The sequence below is a fragment of the Taudactylus pleione genome, unplaced genomic scaffold (genome assembly GCF_031769625.1).
Source record: "Taudactylus pleione unplaced genomic scaffold, aTauple2 ptg000762l, whole genome shotgun sequence".
NCBI classification, from domain to species: domain Eukaryota; kingdom Metazoa; phylum Chordata; class Amphibia; order Anura; family Myobatrachidae; genus Taudactylus; species Taudactylus pleione.
The window spans coordinates 5085667-5111500 of NW_028285164.1; the positions used below are offsets into that span (position 1 = coordinate 5085667).

The 25834-nt window shown below is 43.0% G+C and overlaps 1 protein-coding gene across 1 annotated transcript in view; it reads left to right on the forward strand.

Moving 5' to 3' along the window:
• The window catches only part of LOC148476936 (uncharacterized), a 346314-nt gene that overhangs the window by 100377 nt on the left and 220103 nt on the right, over nucleotides 1–25834 (forward strand). The window contains exons 10-12 of the mRNA XM_088457528.1: nucleotides 11710–12006; nucleotides 20374–20463; nucleotides 24338–24631. Of these exons, the coding sequence (XP_088313654.1) occupies nucleotides 11710–12006; nucleotides 20374–20463; nucleotides 24338–24631 (681 nt within the window). The remainder of the gene's footprint in view (nucleotides 1–11709; nucleotides 12007–20373; nucleotides 20464–24337; nucleotides 24632–25834) is intronic.

Sequence of the window (25834 nt, forward strand, 5' to 3'; positions counted from 1 at the left end):
ATTTTTGAGACACAAGATCTTATGCGAACTGTAAATATGTGAAATCATAGCATGAGTGCTGTTTTGTGGCTTTTTATGTTTGTTTTTGGCAATTTCCTCCAGTTTTGTAAAGAACCATATGGATTTACTTAATGCAAAACTTTTACACAGAGAAATAAGCGCTTCATCTCAACAGTGCGACACCCATTATGCTGAGGTGGTCACACACCTCAAAATGTCATGTATACAAACAGTACTTGCAATTGTGCGCACCTTCCGGGGTACGATTACCTTTTGCTGTGATTAATAAAGAAACAGAAAATTACACCATTACACAGCGCTCCCTAATGAACACATTCACATAAAATTCAATAATACGTGCTTCACCTGTGCAAACTCACACTTAAAACAAAAGAGGATAATCACAAATATATGTTATTCCAGAGGGCTTAAACAGATCCTAGAGTAATTAGGGACTTGATTGAAATTCTTTTCTCAATCCTCTTAAATCTGCAAGAAGGTGTCTCTCCTTTCCTATGTGCTTAAAGCAACTCAGAGGGGAGAACACAAAAAAGAGCAAAGTGTGCAGAAATCATTTTAAAAACAGAATTTAATACACTAAAGCACTTACAAAGCATAGAAGATATAATGCATTTTGTAAAAGCCCATCAGTGGCACACGGCAATGGTAGGCGATTCTCAATAACCCAAGATGTTCAGTAGACATGGGCTCCAGATATCCTTGTCCACATCAGACATTTACCAATCATGTCTGTCTGGTCACCGAGGGTCCACAACAGTATGAGCTACAGCTTAACGCATTTCTGACCTATTGGTCCTTCATCAGAAGCATGGCTATTGGCTCACCCAATCACATATAAATACCCTAGGTCATGCAAACACATCTGCTACCTATCGACGCTAATCAGCATGTCCCACTTCATGCACGTGCGCACAAAACCCTGGATCCCTGAAGTCACATGGTTCTTTATCTTCTGGGTGCGTTCCAAAACCCATAAGTTGCCATTATTTATATTCCAGCACCTGGAAGCCATCAGTGTTTGCCTTCCAGAGCGCAATTCCATGGCAATTTAGATGTAATATTTCGATAAAATAATCAGGTTGAATCCAATCCTGAGCGGGGACAATAGTTCCATCATATATAGTCTTTCTTCACTGTTTAAAATAGATGTAAAATAGTCCATACCAGCTCCGGTATTGTCCATATATTAATGTTCATAAAAGACAAGAAAAAAGCAATAATTACTACTAAAATCAATCAAAATAAATAATGGCACACTAAAATTATTATATAAACCTTATTATATAAACTATTATAATAGGGACGAAAGCATCATAAATGCAAAAATAGTGCATATAGTGCAAATAACGCAGGGAAAAGTGCATAGAGTGCAAAAATCATACAAAAGTGCAAAACAAAAGTGCAAAAAGATATAAGCTGCCATGTTGGAGCTCTAAAGAAAGGTAGTTACTCTAGAAAACATTTGATCTCAAACTCCCCGTTGAGCCCCTTGCGACCAAGGATCCCCAACGTATGGATTTATTTCAGTTTGCTAGAGTCTTTTCTCTATCTCTCGTCCTCCAGTTTGGGAGAATTTGTTGAATACCCGAATGTTTTTAATATAACATTCCTTTTATTCATGGAACCTTTCATAATGGGCCAAGACTGAATGTGTTTCAAAGCCCTTGTGGATAATAAAGATGTGTTCAGCCAACCTAACCTTCAGACATCTACTATTCTTACCCACGTAGAACAAACCACAAGCACACTCCAGAATGTATATTATATTTCTGAGTGGCATGTGATAAACTCACCAATGGGAAATACATTCTCCTTTGTAGCAAACTCAGGGGCCTATTCATCAACACTAAAATAACGTTTTTAAGGACATTTTCCTTAAATAACGTTATTTTGGTATTCATGTAGCCACTTAGCACAGGAGATATCACAGATATCTCCTTGCTAAGTTCCCCTGCGTTAATTTCCACACTCCCCATACATTAGTACATTAGTATGGGGATGTGGAAATTGTGGTATTCATCAAATTCCGAAAATTATAAATTTTCGGAATTTGATGCAGTTACTATTCGCCGCTATGAGGTGGCGAATAGCAGGTGAAACTTACCTGTATCCAATGTGTGCAGTCAGGGCCGGATTAACAATGGGGCGGATGGAGCTACAGCTCCAGGCCTCCCATTGAAAATAGGCCCACAGGATGCAAGGACTGCAGTGCAGACAGGAAAAAAAATATATTTTTTTTCCTGTCACCACCGACAGCCCAGCTGACTCACTTATGGCTCACTCACCTCCCAGCTCACTCTCCCGCCAGATGCTGAGCCCATTGTCACCCCCAACCCCTCCTCTCGGCTGCTCGACCTAAGCCCCGCCCACTACTTGCCGTCGAAGCCCCGCCCCTATGTGCCTTAAGCTCCGCCTTCTGTACGTCCTACTGCAGAGCTGTGTCCTGTGACTGTGCACCAGACCAATCGCCTAGTTCAGGAGGGAAGGCACTTCAGCCCAGCATGTCACATTCCACAGGTCAGTGTAATGTTTGGCCCCTGTGTACAATTTATGTATGTTTTGTATATATATTTATTTACATGGCTATATATATGTTTATGTTAAATTAGGTGGGTACAGGAGCATATAATGTATAAATATGTATATGTATGTATATACATATATATATATATACATACATACATACACACACAGTATGTGTATGTATATATACATACATAAGTACAGTATGTGTATACATTATATATATATATAGACACACACACACACACACAGTAGGTGCTTGTTCAATCCTAGGAAAGACAGAGGGGGCACTCCGGGACTTGAGTGCACAATGTATTTACTTGAAAATGACTGACGTTTCAGAGCCAACCTTGATAAAAGAGTTGGGTGGGCTCTGAAACGTCGGTAATTTTCAAGTAAATACTTTGTGCATTCAAGTCCCAGAGTGCCCCCTCTTCTTTCCTAGGATTGAACAAGCACCTACTGTATGAATATTCCTTGGGAGGGCACCTGGGCACCCTGCCTTTAGTTTGGACTGTGAGTCCCGATTGATTTTGGGTGATATACTGTATATATATATATATATATATATATATAAAACACACACATTGGTAAATAGAGAGGGTACAGGAGTTTGAGGCACACTTATGGGGACGAAAGTGGGTGTGGTATTATATGTCGACATTCATCATGTAGACAGTGATGGAATGCCGACATATCATCCCTGTTGGCCCACTAACATGCTCCTGATGGCTGTAGCAGCTCCAGTGCGGCTTCCGGGTCCCAGCAGTCATGACCTCTGCTGCTCCTGCCTTCCGATGAGTATTACTCCCATCCCTAAACCTAATCCCTACCCCTTCCTGTAGTGCCTAACCCACTCCTCCCCCTGCTGCCTAACCTTCCCCCAGTGCCTAACGCCCCGGCACAGCCTAACCCTAATCCCTACCTCTAACCCTCCCTATAGGGCCTAACCTTAGCCACGCCCCCCCCCCAATCTAACTGTAACCTCCCCTAATGCCTAACCCTCCGTGCAGTGTCTAAACCTATCCTCTTCCCCTGCAGCCTAGCCTTAACCTTCCCCTAGGTCAGGGATGGGGAACCTCAGGTCTGGGGGCCGTATAAGGCCCGCGGAATCATTTGGTCTGGCCCTCTGAACTTTTCTCTGCTAGTCTCATCTGGATACCAGGGTGCCTAGAATAGCACCGTGCAGCCAGAGTCGAGGCACCAGTGCCACCAGGAGCCCTTACAGCTCCCTGGAAAATCCTTAGGATGCCCCGGGCATAGCTGTAATCGCCAGGGATTGTGGCCCCGCCTCATGTAATGTCACATGGAGGGAGCGTGGCCTGCACCTGGCCCGCGGTTAATGTTATAAAATGGCCCTTGGCAGAGAAAAGGTTCCCCTGCCCTAGGGTCTAACCGGAATCGGTATGAAACCCTTACACAGTCATTTTTAAATTAACTTTAATGTCAACATAATGAATATTGACATTATAACTGTCGACTTGTATAAAACACACTAGAATACATTTAAGTAATCAACGTCTCAGAACTTGTATTCATTATTTCATCAGGATTAGCAAAATGACAAATACAAGTTCTGAAACATTGCTTACATAAACGGGTCAGTGTGTTTTATACAAGCCGTCCAGAGTGTCACACACACAATCAGCTGGCTCCAGAGTGTCTCACACAAACACACAAACAGCTGGCTCCAGAGCGCCCTGTGCCGGCACTGCCCCTTAACCACATGACGTCATGCTGTCGTGTAGAGGGGCCTGGGCCACCGGCACCTAGAAGTGCAACACTGCCCAGAGCATCCGGAGGAGGCTGCAAAGACTGCAGGGTGTCTGTCTGGGCAGTACTGCAGCAGTGATACTGGCTGCAGGGTGCAAGCACCCTGCTAGCCAGTAACAAAGGCCATGGGGTAGTGATGGTGCTGCAAACAGAGCCCTGCGCTCTGTGCAGCATCACCGGTCGCATACCTGCGGTTATGGCACTGTATGCAGTCAAAACACACCCACAACACAGGCCACACCCCTATGTAAATCACAGCTACACCACACTAGCCACAACCCCACATCACCAGTCACACTGCTGCAGCGCTGGTCACACCCCCTGCAGCGGCACACAATAGGCCCTTCATAAATTTCAGCTCCAGGCCCATGTGGACATTAATCTGGCACTGTGTGCAGTGCCCCGACGAGTCCCTCCGGCGCTCTGCTCCGTCCTCAGGCTCCGGAGGCTGGTCGGACATGTGTGCTCCCCAGCAGAGCACAAGAAAGTTTAGAAAAAGAAAAAAAAAAATTTTTTTTCTAATCTGTCATGTGGTCTGCTGGGAAACCACATGACAGACCAGCAGGACGGAGCCGGAGGCTGATGCGCAGACATGTAAGTCGGGGGGGAGGTGAGCGGAGGGGGGTGGGGGTCGGGAGGGGTACACAAACTTAACGCATCTGTAGGCAGTGCTGCGCATGCGCTGGTTTTACAGATGTAACAGCGCATGCGCAGCACTGTTTCCAGATGCGATAAGGTAGTGTAGGCGGGAAAAGTTTCTATTTCCCGAAAAGCTGTCATCGCAAAAATCACAGCTTTTCGGAATAGATACTTTTGGAGAGGTGGAATGATGAATTCCACCTATAATTAGCTAGAACTGCATGAGAGTTCTAAAGCTAATTATCTCCAGAGAATTTTTAGGTTTAATGAATAGGCCCCTCTGTCATTTTTTGATCACTTTAATGAACACTCCTGCACATAAGACAACTTCCACATCTGTGGAACCCTTTTTGTTCTCACACTCTGGGCTTAATTCAGACCCGCTCGCTAGCTGCGTTAACACGCAGCCATCAGCTGCCAAAGTATGCAAATTCAAGGATCGCACAGCAACACATTAGCATGCCCACTATGTCGTGGCGTGCGATCGCAGTGTGTATGTAGATGCCCACCAGCCTGTCCTAAGACAACCACTTTCCCTTCATAACACACATCATCTCCAGGAAGTGTATGCAACAATTGGTAACATCGAGAACCATTGGAACCATATGCAGTGCTTGTGGTTTACCCTACCCTGCCCTACCATAGAGCACTGCGAGTGCAGCAGTGTTTAAAATAATCAAGTGACGTGTACTATGACACTGCATCTTAATTATGCACACCCTAGGAACAGCATTTTGTTGCTCAGGCATGCCTGCATTCGCACCACCACACCCCCGTTTCCATCAACCTCCCCCTGCCACCACCCACAAATGAGCTGTCCTGGCACTCAGGCTTGCGGTGAGCCAGTAGGCAGCTCGCAGTGACTGGTTTGCGCATGCACACTGCATCTTTTACATATGTGCAGATTGCGATAATCGGCAGGCTATGTGCGAACGCATTAATAAGAAACAACTATAGCAGAGCTAAGATAATAAAGTAAAAACACATTTAATAATGCAAATCAAGTAAAACTCATTACATACTGTAATCCACTGAACAATGTAAATGATTGAATATAGACACATATGATTATCAGTAATAGACATGCATGTCACAATATAAAACTCTTTAAGCCAAAGAAGACACCCTTTATAGGCATAGCCCCAATTCAGACCCGCTGGGTCTGTGGGCTTTTTTTTTTTTTGTCTCCAGGCCACTCGCAAAGCTGTGGCTGTCCACCCACAGCTTGTGTGAGCGGGCTAGAGACCGTTGCGATAATTTCGACCATCGGCCTTGCAACGAGACCCAGGGGTAGGGTCTCGGCTTCTGCAAGGATGAGTGGACTTCCTGCTCTAATAGAGCAGGAAGTCCACTACTGACATAAGTTGTGATGTCAGTAGGTCCTCCCTCAAATGCCAGACGTTCCTAAGGAAACGCCTGCATTTGGCCAACCCCCCCCTACACACCTACAAAAAGGGGTGAGCTTACCATCGACAGCTGCCCCATCTTGTAGCGAGCCCCATAGCAATTGAACTTTAGTCACTCGATGGGGCTCACGCATGCAAACGCCAGACGTGGTGCATGCGCAGATCACAAATATCGAGCCGCTTGCGAGCGCTGTGTACTCGCCAGTTGCTCTGAATCAGGCCCATAGTCTGTTGTGCACCAGACCAAGTTCAATATATACTTAGAACTCAAATCACAAGTACTTTTCACCTAAAATATACATCTCTCAAAATGACCAAGAATCAGGATGACAAGCTTGGGTGAGATGACAGCAGTCTCTCTTGCAAATTCACTTTTCAATCTCTCAACCTCCTGAGTTGTGATTTGTGTATGTTTCTGCCAGTAAATAGTTTTTAACAGGTTAAATTAACCCGTTTTTTACAGGTACAACACAAGCAGCTTACACATATCTCACTGATATGTGCAGGTGGCATGCTAGGGAGAGTTGTGCACAGAGATATCACTGCAATCTCAAGTGATATAACTCACTCAAGCTTGCTTTAAAATCACCCAAGAAACTCGACCTACATCACCATCGGCAAACTCGTTTAGCCTCAAGTTGCCTCTTGGTTATTTTGAGAGATAAAAAATAATTAAATCACCCGAGTTCAGGCGATCTACAGCGAGATGAAACTCATTGCAAATCAGGAACATCTCGAATCTTCATAAATTAACTTGTAAGGTCGGGGGCCTCCCTATATATAAAAACAGGTTTTTCAGGTATTATATTTCCAATTATTTAATCCTGTTTCAAAAGGTGCCAATTTTTTCTGAAGATGTTTTCTGTATCTTTGAATGCAACAATATAATGGTTAATAAATTCCCATTGAAACTTCTCATCACTATTTTGTTTAACTGCTTTTGGTTGTAGGAGATCCATTTCATTTATTTGATTTTTGTTTTTACTTTTTGTAAAACATCATTTGAATACAGTACCCTTTTAAACTAAAACATTCAGATAGTTTATCCATTTGTTGTTCACAAACTTCACTCTCAGTTCAATTTATTTAGATTCTTGCAAATTTGCTGAATAGAATTCCATCTAGCCAATTTGTATGATGCTTAGTAGTCCTATCTATGAATGCATTAAAGTCAGTAGGTTTTCTAACAGTTCTTGTGTGGACATATCCCTGTTTGATATAAATAGTTAAATCTAAATAATACCCCTTTCAGACATCTCGAGAATCCCGGGAATTTGGCCTGCCTCGGCCAAATTCCCGGGTACCCGAGTCTGTCTGAAAGGTACTTACCTGGGAACATGTTCCCAGGTAGCCGCCCCTGCAATCGACCAGGGTTTTTCTTGGGACTTAAGTCCCGGGAAATTACCCTGCTTCTGTCTGAATGGTGCTACCTGGGAGTTTACTACTCCCGGGCAGCACCAAGCAGCTTTGACATGTAGCTGACAGCGCAGAGCGTCCTGTAGGATGCTCAGTGCTGCTGCTTTGAGCTGCTGCTTTGTTTGAGCTGACAGCGCAGAGCGTCCTATAGGACGCTCAGTGCTGCTGCTCACCACCCCCAGCACCGGCCGGCTGTGCCACAGCGGGCCGCCCGCACTCCCGCTGGACCACCAGGGAATTAAAATAAATGTTAAAAAAATTATAATTAAAAAAAAACTGCATTACGATTGGCCGGCTTTTGGCTGGGAGGAGCAGACAGCAGAAAAGAGGCAGGTAAGCAGAAAAACCCTGCTCTTGTCTGAAAGGGGTCTACCTGGGAATTTCCCGGGTAGACACTGTAGTGTGAAAGGGGGGTCTCGACCAAATACCCGGGAATTTGCACAGGAGAAATTCCTGGGTCTGAGCAGGAAATTTCCCGGGTTGTATGTCTGAAAGGGGTATAAGAGACATCCTCTAGACTATGTGAAAAGGTACATTTGATTGATAAAGTGTTTGAATTAACAGAAGCACAAAAATTTGATAGAGAATTCTCATCGCCTCGGCAGATGAAAAGCACAGCATCAATAAAGATGATTTTTCAATGTAACATCCTCCTAACCCTACGCCACCTTTCCAGTGTGATTGGATTATACAGCCCACCAAGAACATCTGCAATCGGGCTGGACCAATTTGCAATATGTAGCACCTATCCTTGTGTTTCGACACCTATTTCCCTATATATTGTAAGCTTGCGGACAGGGCCCTCTTACTTTTATGTATGTCTTGTACAACCCAGTAAAATGTTAATGTTGATTCAAATTATAAAGTGCAACGGACTTTGCTGCGCTATTTAAAAATTAATAATAAATAAAGAGCTTCCAGGACACCAGGTTCACCACTAGAATGCCACCCAGCCATATATAATTTTCTTCCCAATATGCCATGAACATGTTGGCATAACTGGGGGCAAACCTGGTGCCCATAGCTGTACCAACTATCTGTAGATAAAACCTGCCATCAAAATAAAAAATAGTTGTTAGATAAAATCATTACGCTCTAAAATGAAGATTTTTACTTCCTCATCGTAATTACTGAAATTTAAAAATTATGAAACTCCTAAAAGGCCCTTATCTTTCTCAATTACTATATATAAAGTGCTTACATCTGCAATACAGAGAAAATCGCCTTCCTGCCAATTATATTCAGAGAGCTTTCTCAGGACATCACCATTGTCCTTAAGATATGCCTTTGTGATCTGAACAAGTGGCTTCAGATCTGATTTGACCATTGCAGATATGTTGCTTGTTAGGCTATTACATCCAGAGATACATGGGCATCCTCGAGGGTCCTTGTGAATTTTCAGTACATAAATTGTTGGGATGTGGGGATTTTTTATATTCAGAAACTCAAACTCATTTAGTGTTATAACGTTCTTCTCTAAGGCTTTACTAATACAATATGGAAAAAGCACAGTATCAGATTGAGTGGAGCACTATTGTAGAGCACCCAACTTGCATGTGTAGAGCTTTACCGGCTCCCTCTCGGGTATAAGTATTGGAACACTCCTGGTCCTGTGTACAATCTACAGTCCCCCACTTTTTTCTCCTAGATTGTTGCCCTCCTACACTCAACAACACATTTTGGCTCTTCTTTAGCCTTCTTTCTCTGTGTAAAAATATAGCATTGTGTCATTTATTTGTCATTTAAGAGATACGTCTTCACAAAGTCTAGAGGAGAGCCAAAACTACATATTATGTTCTACGATAGCATACCACTCAATCTGGTATGCTGCTTTTTCTATAAATTTGGTGATAAATTTTTGATTTATATTTTTAAAGAATCTTGTGAATAATAAACATTACTACACTATAAACTTTATCTTCTTGTTTATATATTTATATGGAGGAGAAGAAGTGAATAACACTATGGATTAACCTATAGGAGTGAATACGTACTATAGAGTCAGAAAAACTAATTGGAAATTATTAATTATGTTAGAAATGGATTTCTAAAGAATTTTAGAAACATTGTACTTTATGGGGTAAATTTACGAAGATTCGTGTTGGTCCCGATTTGTCACGTTTTTCAACTTGGATAGGATCAGTCAAAAATGGACGTTTTTTTTTTTCATTTTAAAAATTGGGAATTTAAGAAAACTCCCAGTTTTGACAGGATCATTTTGATTGATGGTGTATTTGGTCGATCTGGTCTGTTTTGAAGTCCCGAATTTCTCTCCCAAACAAGCACACTGCACATATCAATGAAAAATGTGCAGACTGCTTTTTTATTTTTTTATATTTTAATTTAAATTTTTTTAATGTGGGGTTCCCCCCCAAAAGCATAACCAACCCTGGACTTGTCAGCCAGGGAGGACCCCTATGCATTTTTTCCCCCTATATTTAAAACCAGCCCTGGCCCTACAGCCAGGTGCTGGTTCTTAAATTACAGTGGAACCCTACACATTTTGTTCCCCATAATTTTAGGAACCAGGACTGGCTGACCAGTTCAGGGTGGGTTAGCCTTTTGGGGGTGGACCCTACATCTTTTTTTCACAACAATTAACCCTAAAAACACAGGTTTCATTAGAAAACATACACAAATCACACTGATATGTGTATGTTGGATGGCAACTCGCAAGTCAGTAGGCAGTGCATTTAAAACTTCTATTGAGTTCCTGATTTGAGTGTAAAACGGCCGACTTTAGCAAAGCGAATAATGGTAAATTCCCGATTTAGGCAGAAATATTGGAAAAGTACTTCCGAAATGAGGCAATGGTGATATCATTTCTGTTTCTCAAAACGGCCAAATTTGTGGCATTAAACCACCAGATTTCAACACCAAAATATGAACCAATCACCCGAATTTAATGATGGTAAATTCACGATTTGCAAAAAAGTGATATTATCACCCGAGAATGCAAATCGGGGCCAACACGATTCTTAGTAAATTTACCCCTATGAATCTCCGCAAAGGTCATCATACTTCGGAGGGTGCGCATAACCGCAAGTACATGGATTTACTGCCAAGATGGCAGCCTGTGCGGGAGCACAAGCTTTTGTCCAAGTTGATGGAAGAAGTTGACCAGTTGGGGAAGATTCTTACCAAGTGTACAGTATATGTTTTGCAGGATTGTGTAATGTAATGTAGAAAGGGGATAGAAAAGGGCATAGTTACAGGTGCTTTCCTGCTTTGCAGAAGGTTGTACAGCTTTAGTTTTCTAGATGCACCTTTGATCAATGTAGTAAAAAATTGAAAACAAACAAAAAGAGCATAAAAAAGTCTCAATCACTCTCATCATTATCTTATACCATGAATTAGGAATTACCGAGGAGTATTTTAGGATGAAAATTTAATAGTGAAATTAATAAAAGGGATTGTCTTACAGTGGAAGCAGGTTGGGTTTCAAAATCTAATTTTTACCATTTCCACCTTATATACAGTATTTTCATGTATACACACCGGCTACACATGTAGGTGAAGATTGGTTATACAGGGGTATTCAGAGACTGGGAAGTGGGTGCATTGTAATGAGCTAGACACACAAGTGAGGGCTCCAACAGACAAAGGGAAGCATTTAAGTTTGTACATGGTCCCTAGATGGAGAAAGGATAAGAAATAATAATTCCAGGAGGAATGATATACAGGTATTAGGGATTATAGTAGATGAGTCAGTGAGAGGAGTGAGTTAAGGGAAGATTTATCAAAGCTTTGAGAGAGATAAAGTACCAAACACTCAGATCCTAATTGTCATTTTTCAATCACAGCCTGTAAAACGATAATTAGAAGCTTATTAATTAGAACTTTATCTCTCTCCAATTCTTCTATTTCCAAGGCATGATAAATTTGTCCAAACTCTAAAAACATCATTGTAATTACAATTCTCTTGTTGCAGCACCTGGAGATCACTTTGTGGACAGACACCGATCAGATATTATAAGGAGGATAATCCTGGTAGATCCAGTTCTGGATGATCTGCTGGAAAAGCGGCTTCTAACAAAGGATGAATATGATGATTTAAATAAAAAGAAAACATATGAGGAGAGGATGAGAGACCTCTGTGACATTGTCAGACACTGGGGAGATGCTGACAAGGACACATTCTATAAGACTTTAAAGATTTATAATTCCTCAGTCATCGTGAAAATGGAGGTAGAGGATATGACTGCGAGATCTAGACACCCTTACTCCAGTAAGTGTTATGTCATCATATTGTAATATACATTACAGTAGCTCTAATAATACAGTCAGGGCCGGCCCTAGGCATAGACAAACTAAGCAAATGCCTAGGGCATTTGGATTGCCTGAGGGCACCCAAGCCCATCTTGGGCCGGCAGCGGTTTGGGGCATGCACGGCCGGGGCACCATTTGTTGGCTGGGCAGAGATTCTGGCAGTTGCTACTGTCACTGTGCAGCGTCCATGATTGGAGCTCAGCTGACAGCTCCGATCTGACCTGGCAGCAGCAAACAGTGAACGGGCAGCAGCGGTTTGCAGGGATGAGGCACTTGGATGATGGATAGTGGTTAGCGTGGGTGCTGTGCTGGGAGAGGGGTGATGGGTACTGTGCTGGGAGAGGGGTGCTTTACTGGGTGAGGGGTGCTGTGCTGGGACGGGTGCTGAGTGAGGGGTACTGTGCTGTGATCTGTGCTGGTAGAAGGGTGCTGTGCTGGGTGATGTGTGCTGTCCTGTGATCTGTGCTGGGTGCCGGGAGCACAGCGCAATGGGGAAGGGGCCACAGCACAGTGAGACCACGCCCCTTCTGTGAGACCACCCACTTTTTCAGGATCCTATGGGGGGCACCACCCAAAATCTTGCCTAGGGCACTAATTTGGCTAGGGCTGGCTCTGAATACAGTGGTGTCACTACAGCTGGTGACACCTGGTGCAGTACTTAGTTAATCAGCTGAGGTTGTTTCCTACCATTAAGGTGAAGCCAGACACCTGTGACCTGACCACATATGAGCTGTATGGTCCTTTCACAGATTGATCAAGATAGTTCAAGATAGTTCATTAATTGTATAATACAGCAACAGACTTCTCACCCTTAACTATGAGTCTTCTCAACATACCTACAGGTCTGAGCCTGAATTACACAGCTAGTAGATATTTGTCACCCTAAATAATATAGAGATGTCTTACGTTAAGATATAATTATATAACCTCAAAATTCCACAGTCCTAGGTGTACATTTCCAGGGATTTCTCAGATATGAATTATACATTTCCAGGAATTCCTTACTCTGTGTCATACATCTACAGAGATTCCTCACACTAAATTATTCATCCCCAGGGATTTCTCACCCTAAATGATACAATCCCAGGTATATCTCACACTGAATAATAAATCACCATGGATAACTCTCACTGAGTCATACTTTCCTAGGTAAAAGGAGGTGTGGTCTATGTGGTACAGTAAATAGTATGTGGTGTACTTGGGAATAGAAGACTATGACAAGGATGTTCTTTGGTAATTTATTGTGGCCTGACATCTGAGCCTAGCCAGCCCCAGCATGGCATCTGAGCCTAGCCAGCCCCAGCCTGGCATCCGAGCCTAGCTGGTCCAAGCCCTGCATCCTGTACAAGAGTTCCAGTCCAGTCATCTCCCGATTCTAATCTGGCTGCAATACTGGTTCCAGTCTGGTCATCTCTTGATTCCAGTCCAGATACAGTACCAATCCTATTCTAGTCATCTCCTGACTCCAGTCCAGCTTCTATACCAGTCCCAGTCCGGCCACCTCGTGGTTCCAGTCTGGCTCCAATACAGGTCCCAGTCTGGTCATCTTCCAGTTCCATTGTGGTCATTTTAAAAAAGTACTTCCCTATTTACACAGTCATCAATGCCTGAGGGCACCCAAGCCCTCAATGTCAGCTCCATCAATACTGACCAGTGGTTCCAGCCCCTGTGGCCACACACAAACAAAACCCACATTCCTGAACCAGTTTGATTTGGCATAACATGGCATAACATGGGCACAGATGGTCAACCCAAGCAGTGGATCTGATACAGGGACTGTTGAAAAGGCTGAAGAATCATGAGATGGTGGAAGTGATACTGATGCAAACACTCCAAGGACTATCAACTGGTCTGGACTATCTTCAACAATTGATAGGTTATTCATCTTTGGGCTCTCTGTCTCCACATTATTTTTCTGATTCTGCTAATCCCTATATATGTCCATTGTCTTCAAAAGAATTTAAGGTTAACTCAAATTCGGATGGGGACATTTTTCTAGTTTCCGAAGTTTCTGACAAACTGCAGCTCAATAATTCCTATTATTCCTATAGTCTCCAAGTGCAAGTCCAAGAACAGTTACAAAACCATTTGACCAGTATTACACAGATGTTGCCTGAATTCCTTGGAAGTTTTCCTGAGACTGACACTTCTTTTATCCAATATACGATAGCCAGGGAACCTTCCAGTTTGGAGATAATGTGGCCCTTAAGAGCTAAGGTCGCTTCTCCTGCTCTGAGAAAGGTAAGATATTGGACTTCCCATTACCAAAGCTCTCTGAAGCTAAATGCCAACATCAAAAATATTTTTATCTCTACCTTTTATAGTGGGAGTTCCAATCACTTCATTCAGAACTGCCTCCTCTAGTAGTCTAGAAATGGTGACAGGTTTTAATATCAAGGCATTCATGTTTACAAACAATCTCAAGTATCTTGTTTAGTTCCACTGTTTCTGTTAAGGGTAATGGGAAAGTTACCCAAAAAGAGTCTTCCAAACCTCTTAAAGCAAGAGCAGTATCAGACTTGCCCACCCCAGGAGGGGTGTCTGAGTTGCCAACCCCAGGAAGGGTCTTCTGTCTCTCAGCTCCCCCTGGGGTTTCAGTACCTCTATCCCAGGAGAGGTCTCCATTGCCTCAGCCCCAGCTTGAGTTTTCAGAGCCTCAGCCCCTTGAGGAGTCTCCAATGTCAAAACCCCAGGAGGGTCACTAGTGACAAAAAACAAGGAGGGGTCACTAGTGCCAAAACCCTGGGAGGGGTCTTTACTGTCAAAACCCCAGAAGGGGTCACTAGTGACAAAACCCCAGGAGTGGTCTCTAGTGCCAAAACCCTAGAAGGGATCTCTAGTGGCATAATCAACAGTTTCTGAGAGTGCTACTCTGTTGGTTGCCAGTCTGATTACTGCTTTATTGATTCTGTCTTTAAATTATGCCTGGTCACTCAAGATTTCCAGCACAGTCTAGGATCAAGATGGGCCATCTGATCCTCCAGTTCAAGCTGGTTCAAGTAATTCCGGTCCCAAACCAGTTCTATCTCCTCCAGTTCAAGCTAGTTCAAGTATTTTTTTGTTCCCAATCCAATTCTTTTACCTCCAGTTCAAGAACATCTGGCCCTAAGTCAATTCCATCTTCAGCTGATGCCCAGATTTCCATCTACTGCAACTGAGATCTTGCTCAATTCTGCACCTTGGTGTTCCAATGTTACTGTACATGCATTTCAGACTGGATCTCAGATTCCTGTCACTGCAACTTTGGCAGTAAAATACTTAGGGCCTAATTCAGACCCGTTCGCTATGCTGCGCTCGCTCGCATTGAGCGATTTTTCTCAATCTGCGCATGCGTATACTTCGCAATGCACGTGAGCGAACCAGTCAGTGTGATGGGAAAGTGCTCACCCGTAGCCCGCAGTCGGGCCACTATTTTGAGTGACAGATAGTGCCGTTTGTGGGTGGTAACAGGGGAAGGTGCTTGTGAACGGGGGAGTGGATGTGTGAACGCAGGCATGCCCGACCTCAGAACGGAGTTTAATGAGTGTGCATAATTAGCAAAGTAGTGTCATTACACATGTGACTGGATTGTATTTTAGCCTGAACTGCTCGCAATGTTGCAGTGGGAAAAGGCTACCACAAGCGCTGCAAGCAGCTCCGACGGCTCTTGATGTTCCCAATTAATCCGACAGCTGCCATAGATGACGTGTGTTACAAGCGGCAAAGGGGCATCTTTAAACACTTGCGAGTGCAATAATCCATCGCTCGTTTAGACATAGAGGCATCCTTAAACCGCAAAGAGCGAGTGCATGATTTGCATAGATGGCCCCTTTTTGAGAGCGAGTGGACGCAAATAGGGTCTGGGTCTGAATCAGGCCCTTAGTCTCAGCTTTCAGAGGAACAGCGTTGGGATGGGCTAATCCTCTCAATGAGTCTAAGGATTCAGTACTTAACAACTTTTCAGCCTAATGTGAAGATTTAGTCCAAGAACAGCCCATTTGGGATCATCCAAGTATTTTACCCTAACTGCTAACAAACTGTTGATTGCTCTGTCCTCCATTCCTTTGTCTCTGCAAGATCAGACTTTGCTGGATCAATATATTAAACACTTTTAAGTAATCAAAAACAAGAAATTGCCAACATCAGACATGAGTCAGATATAATTCCCTGTCTTATCCTTACAATGGTTTTCCTGAAAGTCCTGGTTCTCAGATTTCATCCACCCAGTCTGTCCATCTGACACTCAACCCCTTGGTTCTGCTCTTTAAAAATAAAGTTTCAATCCTAATGTTGGACTTGGATTACAATTCCAAATATGACTCTGAAGCTGATGATTCTCCACTTCTTGGAGGTCCTACGTTCTCTGAAAATGTTATTTCCCTATAGAAAACTCCACCTCCTCTGGTAGAAGCAATAGGTTCTCGAGAGAAAAAATATGAACCGCTGAAGATCTTAATTTTAACTATGCCTCATCTTCCTTCTGGGATAAGTTTCTGGACATTTTTTTTGTCTGATCAAGGTTCTAAAGGTATATTTGAGACTATCTTTGCATCAAATTAGGTGTTCAGTGCCCACCTACAGTATAAAGGGGGGTGCTGTCATGTTCCACTCTCTAAATTGGCTTACCCTTCTCATGTTCTGGCATGTCTTGTGGTCCTTTGTGCATGCCATGTCTATAGCAGCACCCTTTGCATGTAATTCCTGCATTGTCTCTGGTTCCAGCTAGGCTATGTGACAAGGTCCAGTTCAATATGGGCTCAGCCTTCTTGACTCTAGACATGTGACCATTCCTACACCTGGTTCTTGCAAATCTTCACAGGATTACTGCATCCTATAAACACCCAGGACAGACTACTTAAACCCTCACCAGCACATTGCCAGATCAACAAGTCATATTGCTGACTTCCTGGTTCCGGTGATCCTTGAGATTTAGGGGGTCATTCAGAGTCGGTCGCAAGTGCTGAGCGCTTGCAACCGACTCGATGTTGCCCCATTGGGCATGCGCACGATGGAGCCGGCTCCATCGTGCGCATGCGTGAGACCCAGCTAGCGATGGACGCTCCATCGCTAGGGGTCTCGCAGCAGACGGGGAGAGCTGTCGATGGTGACAACTCACCCCATTTGGGAGGCAGGCAGGGAGCGTGCCTGCCCAAACGGAGGCATTTCCGCCAGAATGCTTGCAATTTGGGGGAGGCCCCACTGACATCATTGCTGATGTCAGTGGGGAGCTTCCTGCTCGATCAGAGCAGGAAGCTCCCTGGGGCTTACGAGTGCCCAGACCCAACCTTAGGGTCTGGTCGTAAGCCCCGATGGTCGCGATGGTCTTGACTATCGCGACCATCACCCATGTCGGTCGCTAGAGCTGTGGATGTTAACCCACAGCTTAGCGATTGACAAGAAGGCGGTCGTTCAGGATGCAAGTGGCCGCCCTGATTCAGTGCGACCGCTTGCAACTAACGACCGCCTCTGAATGAGGTCCTTAGTACCTAGGTGTTAGCTCTGCTGTTACCTATATATCTCCAGGCTGCAGTTATCCCTAGTTACCCCTGTGTAACAACTAGCTAGGAGTACATTCCACAAATCTGCTCTTGTGTCAGCTTTATACAGCTTCAGTGTGCCCACTAATTCTGCTGTGAACCTGAGGAGCTAGCTAATAACTCGGCCTGCTGCTTTCTAAATCTGCAGAAGACTCCCAGTCTGATTAATCCTGCTTCCAGCTGTGGCCTGCACTGCAGTACTACTGTTTCCAGCAACACCTGTTTCTGTTTGGTCTTTTTAGTCATCTGCTCTAATCTGCCCAGCAGCACAACTAAACCTAGCTCCAGTGTTATACATCACCAGTCCCAGCCCGGTCAGATGCTTTACCAGTCCCAGCCTGGTCAGAGGCATTACTGGTCCCAGCCCAGTCAGAGACATTGCAGGTCCCAGCCCCGCATCTGTACCTAGCCAGTCCCCACCCAGCATCTGTACCTAGCTGGTCCCAGCCTAACATCTGAGGCTAGATATCCCAACCTGGCATACAAGCATAGCAGGTCCCAGCCCAGCATCCAGTATACCAGTCCTTGTCCAGTCATCTCCCTATTCCAGTCCAGCTCCAATAATAGACCCAGTCTGGCTTTAGTATCTGTTGCAGTCCAGTCATCACCCAATTCCAGTCCAGCTCTTATACCAGTCCAAGTCCAGTCATCTACCTATTCCAGTCTGGCTCCTATACCAGTCCAAGTCCAGTCATCTACCTATTCCAGTCCGGCTCCTATACAAGTCCAAGACTGGTCACGTCCTGGCTCCAATACCAGTACCCTTCCAATCATCTGCCAGTTCCAGTGCAGTTATTTTACTAAAGGACTTCCCTATTTACTCTACAGTTTAAGCACCACATACACCAACAAATGAAACCCAGGTTCTTGACAATGCGTAACCATTACATGTAATTCACCATATCACAAAGGACCAGATTGGTATTGCCACATGTTAATGGATTTGTCCAGGATTATAAATGCACAAGTTTCTGTCTACGATCACTGCTGCACTGTAGACAGGGACATGCGGCATTTGCACAGTGATGGTATGCCTTAGAAATTAGCAGTGGGGTTTGAAGGGTGCTGTATGAAATCATCACTGAACCCCAATTCTCAGCCCAGAAGAAGTTGTCTTTGGATTACAAACTGACTGTGCATCTTCTGCAGCAAACTTGTGTCAAATTCTGCAGTGCCATGCGATGCTCACATAACCATGACATGCCTTAGAAATTAGTAGTGAGGTTTGGACACTGTTAAAAGTATGAAACCATCACTTAACTACAAGTTACAGGACAGAAAGAGATTACACATTGACTACAGTACCTTGCAGCATTAATACACTCAAATTCACACACACACTGACACTAAGTAAAACATGGCAGTGATGTCTTGCGATGTTACCAAATCTCTGTAGTCTTGTGCTGTTCTATATTCTGCTTAATTGTATTACCTTGATGTTCGAGTTTTGTTTTTTATTTATTTATTCTTTGTATATTTATATATTTATATATATATATATATATATATATAATAGGTGTATTATGTTATGTTTGGTATTGAAAATTAATAAAAAATACTCAATTAAAAAAAAAAACATGACCTGTGCATATATACAGTACGCTCTGGTGTGTTAATACTCAGCATCATGTGTCCTACTGCACGTCCTGCACCCTACGACCTACTCTGTTTATTTAGTATACAAAATGGCTGTGAGGCAGTGGCCTTATTAAGGGAGGGAGCTACAAATTCTTGTGCATTGGTGGGATCAGCTGCTCATTAATAATATTGAGAAGCGTCGGGCAATCTTGTAAGAAGAGATGTCCAGCGGCTACAAAGATTGAGCCTTGTGTGTAGTAAGTACAGTATTACTGTCCAGTTAAAGTAGTTAAGTAGAGCCAATCGGGAACCACCATAATGTGACATAAAGGACTGTAGAGTTACATGAATAAGGGTCACTACTGTGTGACATGATGTGAATAAGGGTCACTAGGTATGGCCATTGACCATCGATGATTAACATACATCAATGGATAACCACCGATGGTTGATTTTGGGATCGATGTTGGTAAACCAATGGTTCACGCCCATACCCACTTCCTGATAAGCCCGCTGCATGTCCAGCACTAAAACAGGGATGACCATTGGTTGATAAAATCATTGATGGTTCAAAGCTGATGGTTTCATATCATCAATATTAACCACCAATTGTACCATCAATGTTCGCCATTGATGGGTAACCTACCGATGGTCATCCCTAAGGGCTACTACTCTATGTCACATAGGGTCCTATTTATTTATAATCACATTTGCAAAGCTGCCCATGGGCATGGTATTACTGCCCATGACTGCATTGCAAGATGCGATCATAGCACCAAGATGTATCACCCAGCGTATGCAGGGACTCCAAAAGGAGCCCGTCTCTGTGATGTGCCAATAATGCTGCCAGCCAGTGCCGGGCTGCTGCACATGCGCAGAGTCGGTGACTGCACATGCACGGCCACCATTGTTGGGTCCCTCTCTAGGTCCTGTCCTTCTCTGATTATTACCTCTCACCGTGCTTCCTACAGTAGCTGTATTGTGTAATGACAATTGTGGTGCTAATTTTTACTTGTGCTCTTTATGTTTTGGTTATTGTAAAGTAGTGTACAGTAGTTTTCTGTTTATCCTGTACTTTTCTACTTACTATTGCCATATGAACGGTTCTGTGGATGACTTATGGCACCTTATACTGTAATAAAAGTGTAATAATAATAGTACAACCATGGTTTATTTATTTACATGTTTAAAATTGTTTTGGGACAAAATTATATATTTTTTTGTTTTCACAGGCCCAGAACGGCTCCACCGCCATAAGGAGGAGGAGGTGGAGTTGAAGGAAGAGGACGGGGCAGCCGGGTCTGACAGCTCTTTCCAGCCAAGTAAGTACTGTACAGTATAGTACATATGTGTTTTACTACTGTACTGTACTTTTCTTCCTTTTAAGAATGTTTCTGTTCCTCCTGTACTCCGAAGATTACACTACTACTTACTTCTCCAATCTTGTCTCCTAACACACTGCCTCTCGACCTCTCTCTGGTTTCGCCAATGACCAGATAGCGTACCCTTCCACCATATACTGTAAATAAAGTGTAATAATAATAATAATAATAATATAGTCATGGTATATTTATTTACATTTTTTTAATTGTTTTGAGACAAAATGACATTAGTTACAGTAGTATTTGTATTCACGGGCCCAGAACCATCCCACCACCAAGAGGCGGAGGCATCTTCCCGAGATCTAATAATACCTCCCTATGTAGTTACTGACAAAGTACTATTTCAAATGCACTTTATTTCCTATACTGTTGAGTGCAGCAGTAATGAAATTAAATATTTCCATTACTATGTATATAAGGCTATCGCAAAGAGGGGGGGGGGTATGTTGAATCCGCACAGGAAAAAATAAATAAGTCTATGATAATTCTTCCCAGCCTTTTTTAATTATTTATTGTCTAATTATAGATCTCCTATTCAATCTCCTAATGGCTGGTGGTGCACCATGGGAAAGGTCAATATACAGATATATTGGGTGTAGAATCACACAGGAGTGATTCCAAAGCAGAAAGTTTCCCTTTCAGGTGCACTCATTATTGAGAAAAATTGTCAAAAACATAACTTTTCATAAGTATTTACATAAAATAATACATTATATGAATTCCATAATACAGACAAAGAACATACAGTAATACAAAACAAAAATGCTTCCGCAAGTCAACTTCAAACAGTTATATGGCTGCAGTATTCCTCTAAATAGAGACAATCTACCATTATTGTCTTCTATAATAAATAAGATGCTGTTTTGTGTTTGTACCTGTTGGCCTGGCGGAATGCCGCATTAAACTAAAACTTAAGTAATTTATATAATCTTACTTTATTGCACAGGATATAATAAAGCAAAAAACAGTGAAATATTAATAACCAATAACCCAAATATAGAACTCGGAAATAAAGTGCATTTGAAATAGTACTTTGGCCCTGATTCAGACCCACTCGCGAGCGGCTGTCCGCTCGCAAGTGGGTCGATGTTCTGCACTGAGCATGCGCACGACGGAGGGAGCTCCGTCGTGCGCATGCGCCAGACACAACGAGCGAAGGACTTTCCTTCGCTCGTTGTGTCTGATCAAAGGGGGCGTGCTGTCGATGTTGATTGACAGCACGCCCCCTTTGGTGGGCGTGCCGGGGGCGTGCCTCCCTGACGGGGGCGTTCCTAAGGGAACGCCTCCCGTCAGAAGCCGGCCCACTGACATCGCTAGTGATGTCAGTGGGAGTGATTTTGGCTCTGATAGAGCCAAAATCACTCCAGAGTTTGCGGTTGAAAACCTCAACCGCAGGCTCCGGCTCGCAGTTTCGATGGTCGCGATGGTCAAGACCATCGCGGCCATCAAACTGCACGCTCGTATAGGCTGTGGGTGGTGACCCACAGCTATACGAGCATCCAGGAGGACGCTCCATAGTTATGGAGGCCGGCCCTCATTCAGAGCGTGCGCTCTGCTCAGAGCGTACGGCTCTGAATGAGGGCCTTTGTCAATAACTACCAGGGAGGTATTATTAGATCTCAGGAAGATGTCACTACACTGATACATTCATTAAATATCACCTAGGGAAGGTGTTATTAGAACAGATTTGGTTTTTGCAACTTTGTCTAAATCTAGACTACAATGTTTGAAACAACTGACAATTCTAAAGGGGCCTATCCATTAGCAGATAAATTGAACGACTGAATGATATATCATTTTTTTGTTCAATTTATCTGCTAATGGATAGGCCCTGAACGATGACAGATGCGCACTCCCGCGGCCGATAAATTTTATCTTTCGTCTCTCCAACATGTTGGTCAATTATCGCATATTGCTGCAAGATATTAGAAATATCTGGCAGTTTATGGCCTTCATTCAGAGCCGTACGCTCTGAGCAGAGCGCACGCTCTGAATGAGGGCCGCCCTCCATGAAAATGGAGCGTCCTCCTGGACGCTCGTATAGCTGTGGGTCACCACCCACAGGCTATACGAGCGTGCAGTTTGATGGCCGCGATGGTCTTGACCATCGCGACCATCGAAACTGCGAGCCGGAGCCTGCGGTTGAGGTTTTCAACCGCAAGCTCCGGAGTGATTTTGGCTCTATCAGAACCAAAATCACTCCCACTGACATCACTAGTGATGTCAGTGGGCCGGCTTCTGACGGAGGCGTTCCCATGGGAACGCCCCCGTCAGGGAGGCACGCCCCCGGCACGCCCACCAAAGGGGGCGTGCTGTCAATCAACATCGACAGCACGCCCCCTTTGATCAGACACAACGAGCGAAGGACTTTCCTTCGCTCGTCGCGTCTGGCGCATGTGCACGACGGAGCTCCCTCCGTTGTGTGCATGCTCAGTCCAGAACATCGACCCACTTGCGAGCGGACAGCCGCTCGCGAGTGGGTCTGAATCAGGCCCTTTATGCGGTAAACAACGAACGACGAACGATATTAACAGCAGCTACAAAGCACTGGAGAGAAAAAAATCCACTCCCTGAATGATGTCATGCGATATCGTTCATCGTTTGTCTTTTGCAAAAATCTGTCATGTACATGACAGATATCTTTCAGCACAGCCACCGGAATTTTCAATAGACATCTTTTGTCGTTCATCGTCCAGAAAAACATCTGCTGTTGGATAGGCCCCTCAAGGTAAAGTAACCACTCAACAAATTTGTGGATTAGAAATAGTTTTTTTAACCTATCGGCATCTGATATACATTAAGTACATCTTCTAAGACTCCCTGTAATTGTCAGTTGAATAGTCACTGACACAGAATTTATATTTGATTCTAATGTTTCACAGTGTTTGTGTATATTTAATTGTAATAGTTATATTAAAAGTTATATTTTAATAGAATTCTAGACCGGTGCACCAAAACACTATCCTTTTTTGTGCCATATCTGTTAACCTGTTATAGTGGGTAGCACCCCTCCACAGAATTATGTACATTTGCGACAATTTAGCAACCATACCACCTTTGCGGGAGGGAATGTCGTGAACTAGTGCGGTTGTTCCTTTTTTATCTGCAATATAGTGACAAGATTTAAAGTGGCAATTTTGTTAAAGGCAAAGCCATGTTGATTTTACCTGTTAATAAAATTGGTGCTTTAATCCTTAAATCCCCACTACCCAGAACTTGTAGCCTATTATATTTTGGCCCAAATGTAGAATCCAACCAAACCCCTTTTAGCTTCCAGGTCTTTCCTTCGTGTTTAAGGGCTTTTTGTAATGTTTCTTGCACTCTCCATCCCAGTTTACTCTGATCATCCTGCAAAACCTTATAGACTAGAAGGAGACGACTCTGTCCAATGAAATACAGAACATAAGAGACGTTAAAATACATTTATGTACAGTAGGGCTCAGTACAAAGAGCATAACAGATTGAATCACACTGTTACAAAAAAATACACACATCACTAACAGAGCTGCATATATAAATGTCATCAATATGTTACCCCTATTAAACACGCACTGTTCCCAATCCCAAAATCACCCTAATTGTCTCCTGAAGTCTCCAGGGCCCAGGACACTTCCCAACAGAATTCCTACACCTGCCATTTAGTGTGTTTCCTTACTGAATGCTAAGCTGAATCATAGCATGTACTGTCCTAAGCTTAAATAAAAGATAATACAGGTTTGATCTCTTAGGCAGAAGATTAGAGCTACATGAGAGGGGAAAATACAGGATACATGATATGTATTGTATCTAATTGTGACTTTCCCTGACTCTTCAGCTGATCACTTTGTGGACAGGCACCAGGCAAATCTGATGGGAAGGATAACTGTGATAGATCCAGTCCTAGATGATCTACTGGGGCAACAACTTCTGACACAGGAACAGTACGATGATTTTATCAAAAAGGCAACATCCGAGGAGAAGATGAGAGACCTCTATGGAATAATAAGGGGCTGGCATCCGGCTGACAAAGACGTCTTCTACCTGTCCTTGAGGAGACACAACTACTCCTTCATCAGAGATCTGGAGAGAGTCCAGAATCTGTTACACCCACATGAACTGTCCTATAACAGTAAGTGACATTGTAAGGAATTCAACACATGTAGTAAATCAATTTTCTCCTATGGAGGACACTGAGGATGGGGTATAGAGGGACGAGGCAGCAGTTTGACACTTTACAGATAATTTTTTAGGTCTGAAATTCTTCCCCTTTCTGTATCCCCTCCCTGTAGTTTATTCAGAAGTAAGGTGTTTTATCAGGGCTGGATTTCAGTTTATTTACCTCATTCACTCTCTACACTGCTAATGTGACGGCAGCATTATACAGCAGGAGGTACCTCTTCTGTGTCAGATACTGCCGCCATAGATAGTGACTGGGACACACTGTGCTGTTACCACCCACCATGTAAGTGAATGCCCCTTTCCTGACTTGGAGAGGAAAGCCTAGTCACAATCTTCCCCATATAGCAGGGCATTTGGTGTTCGGATATCCTCTGGGTAGTGGCCATGTTTAGTGCATAGCCCTGTAGTTAAAACTGCAGAATTTGCACTGGGGGTTTCTATCTATCTATCTATCTATCTATCTATCTATCTATCTATCTATCTATCTATATCTCATATCTATCTATCTATCTATCTAATATCCATCTATATATCTCATATCTATCTATCTATCTATCTATCTCATATCTATCTATCTATCTATCTATCTATCTATCTATATCTCATATCTATCTATCTATCTATCTATCTAATATCCATCTATATATCTCATATTTATCTATCTATCTATCTATCTATCTCATATATATCTATCTATCTATCTCATATCATCTATATATCTCAAATCTATCTATATCTCATATCTATCTATCTATCTATCTATCTATCACATTTCTAGCTATCTATCTGTCTATCTATCTATCTATCTATCTATCTATCTATCTATCTATCACATTTCTATCTATCTCATATCCATCTATATATCTCATATCTATCTATATATCTATATCTCATATCTATCTATCACATTTCTAGCTATCTGTCTAACTATCTATCTATCTATCTATCTATCTATCTATCTATCTCATACTGTATCTATCTATCTATCTATCTATTTATCTCATATCTATCACATTTCTATCTTTCTATCTATCTATCTATCTATTAATCTCATATCTATCAAATTTCTATCTATCTATCTATCTATCTAATATCCATCTATATATCTCATATCTATCTATTTATCTATCTATCTATATCTATCATCTATCTA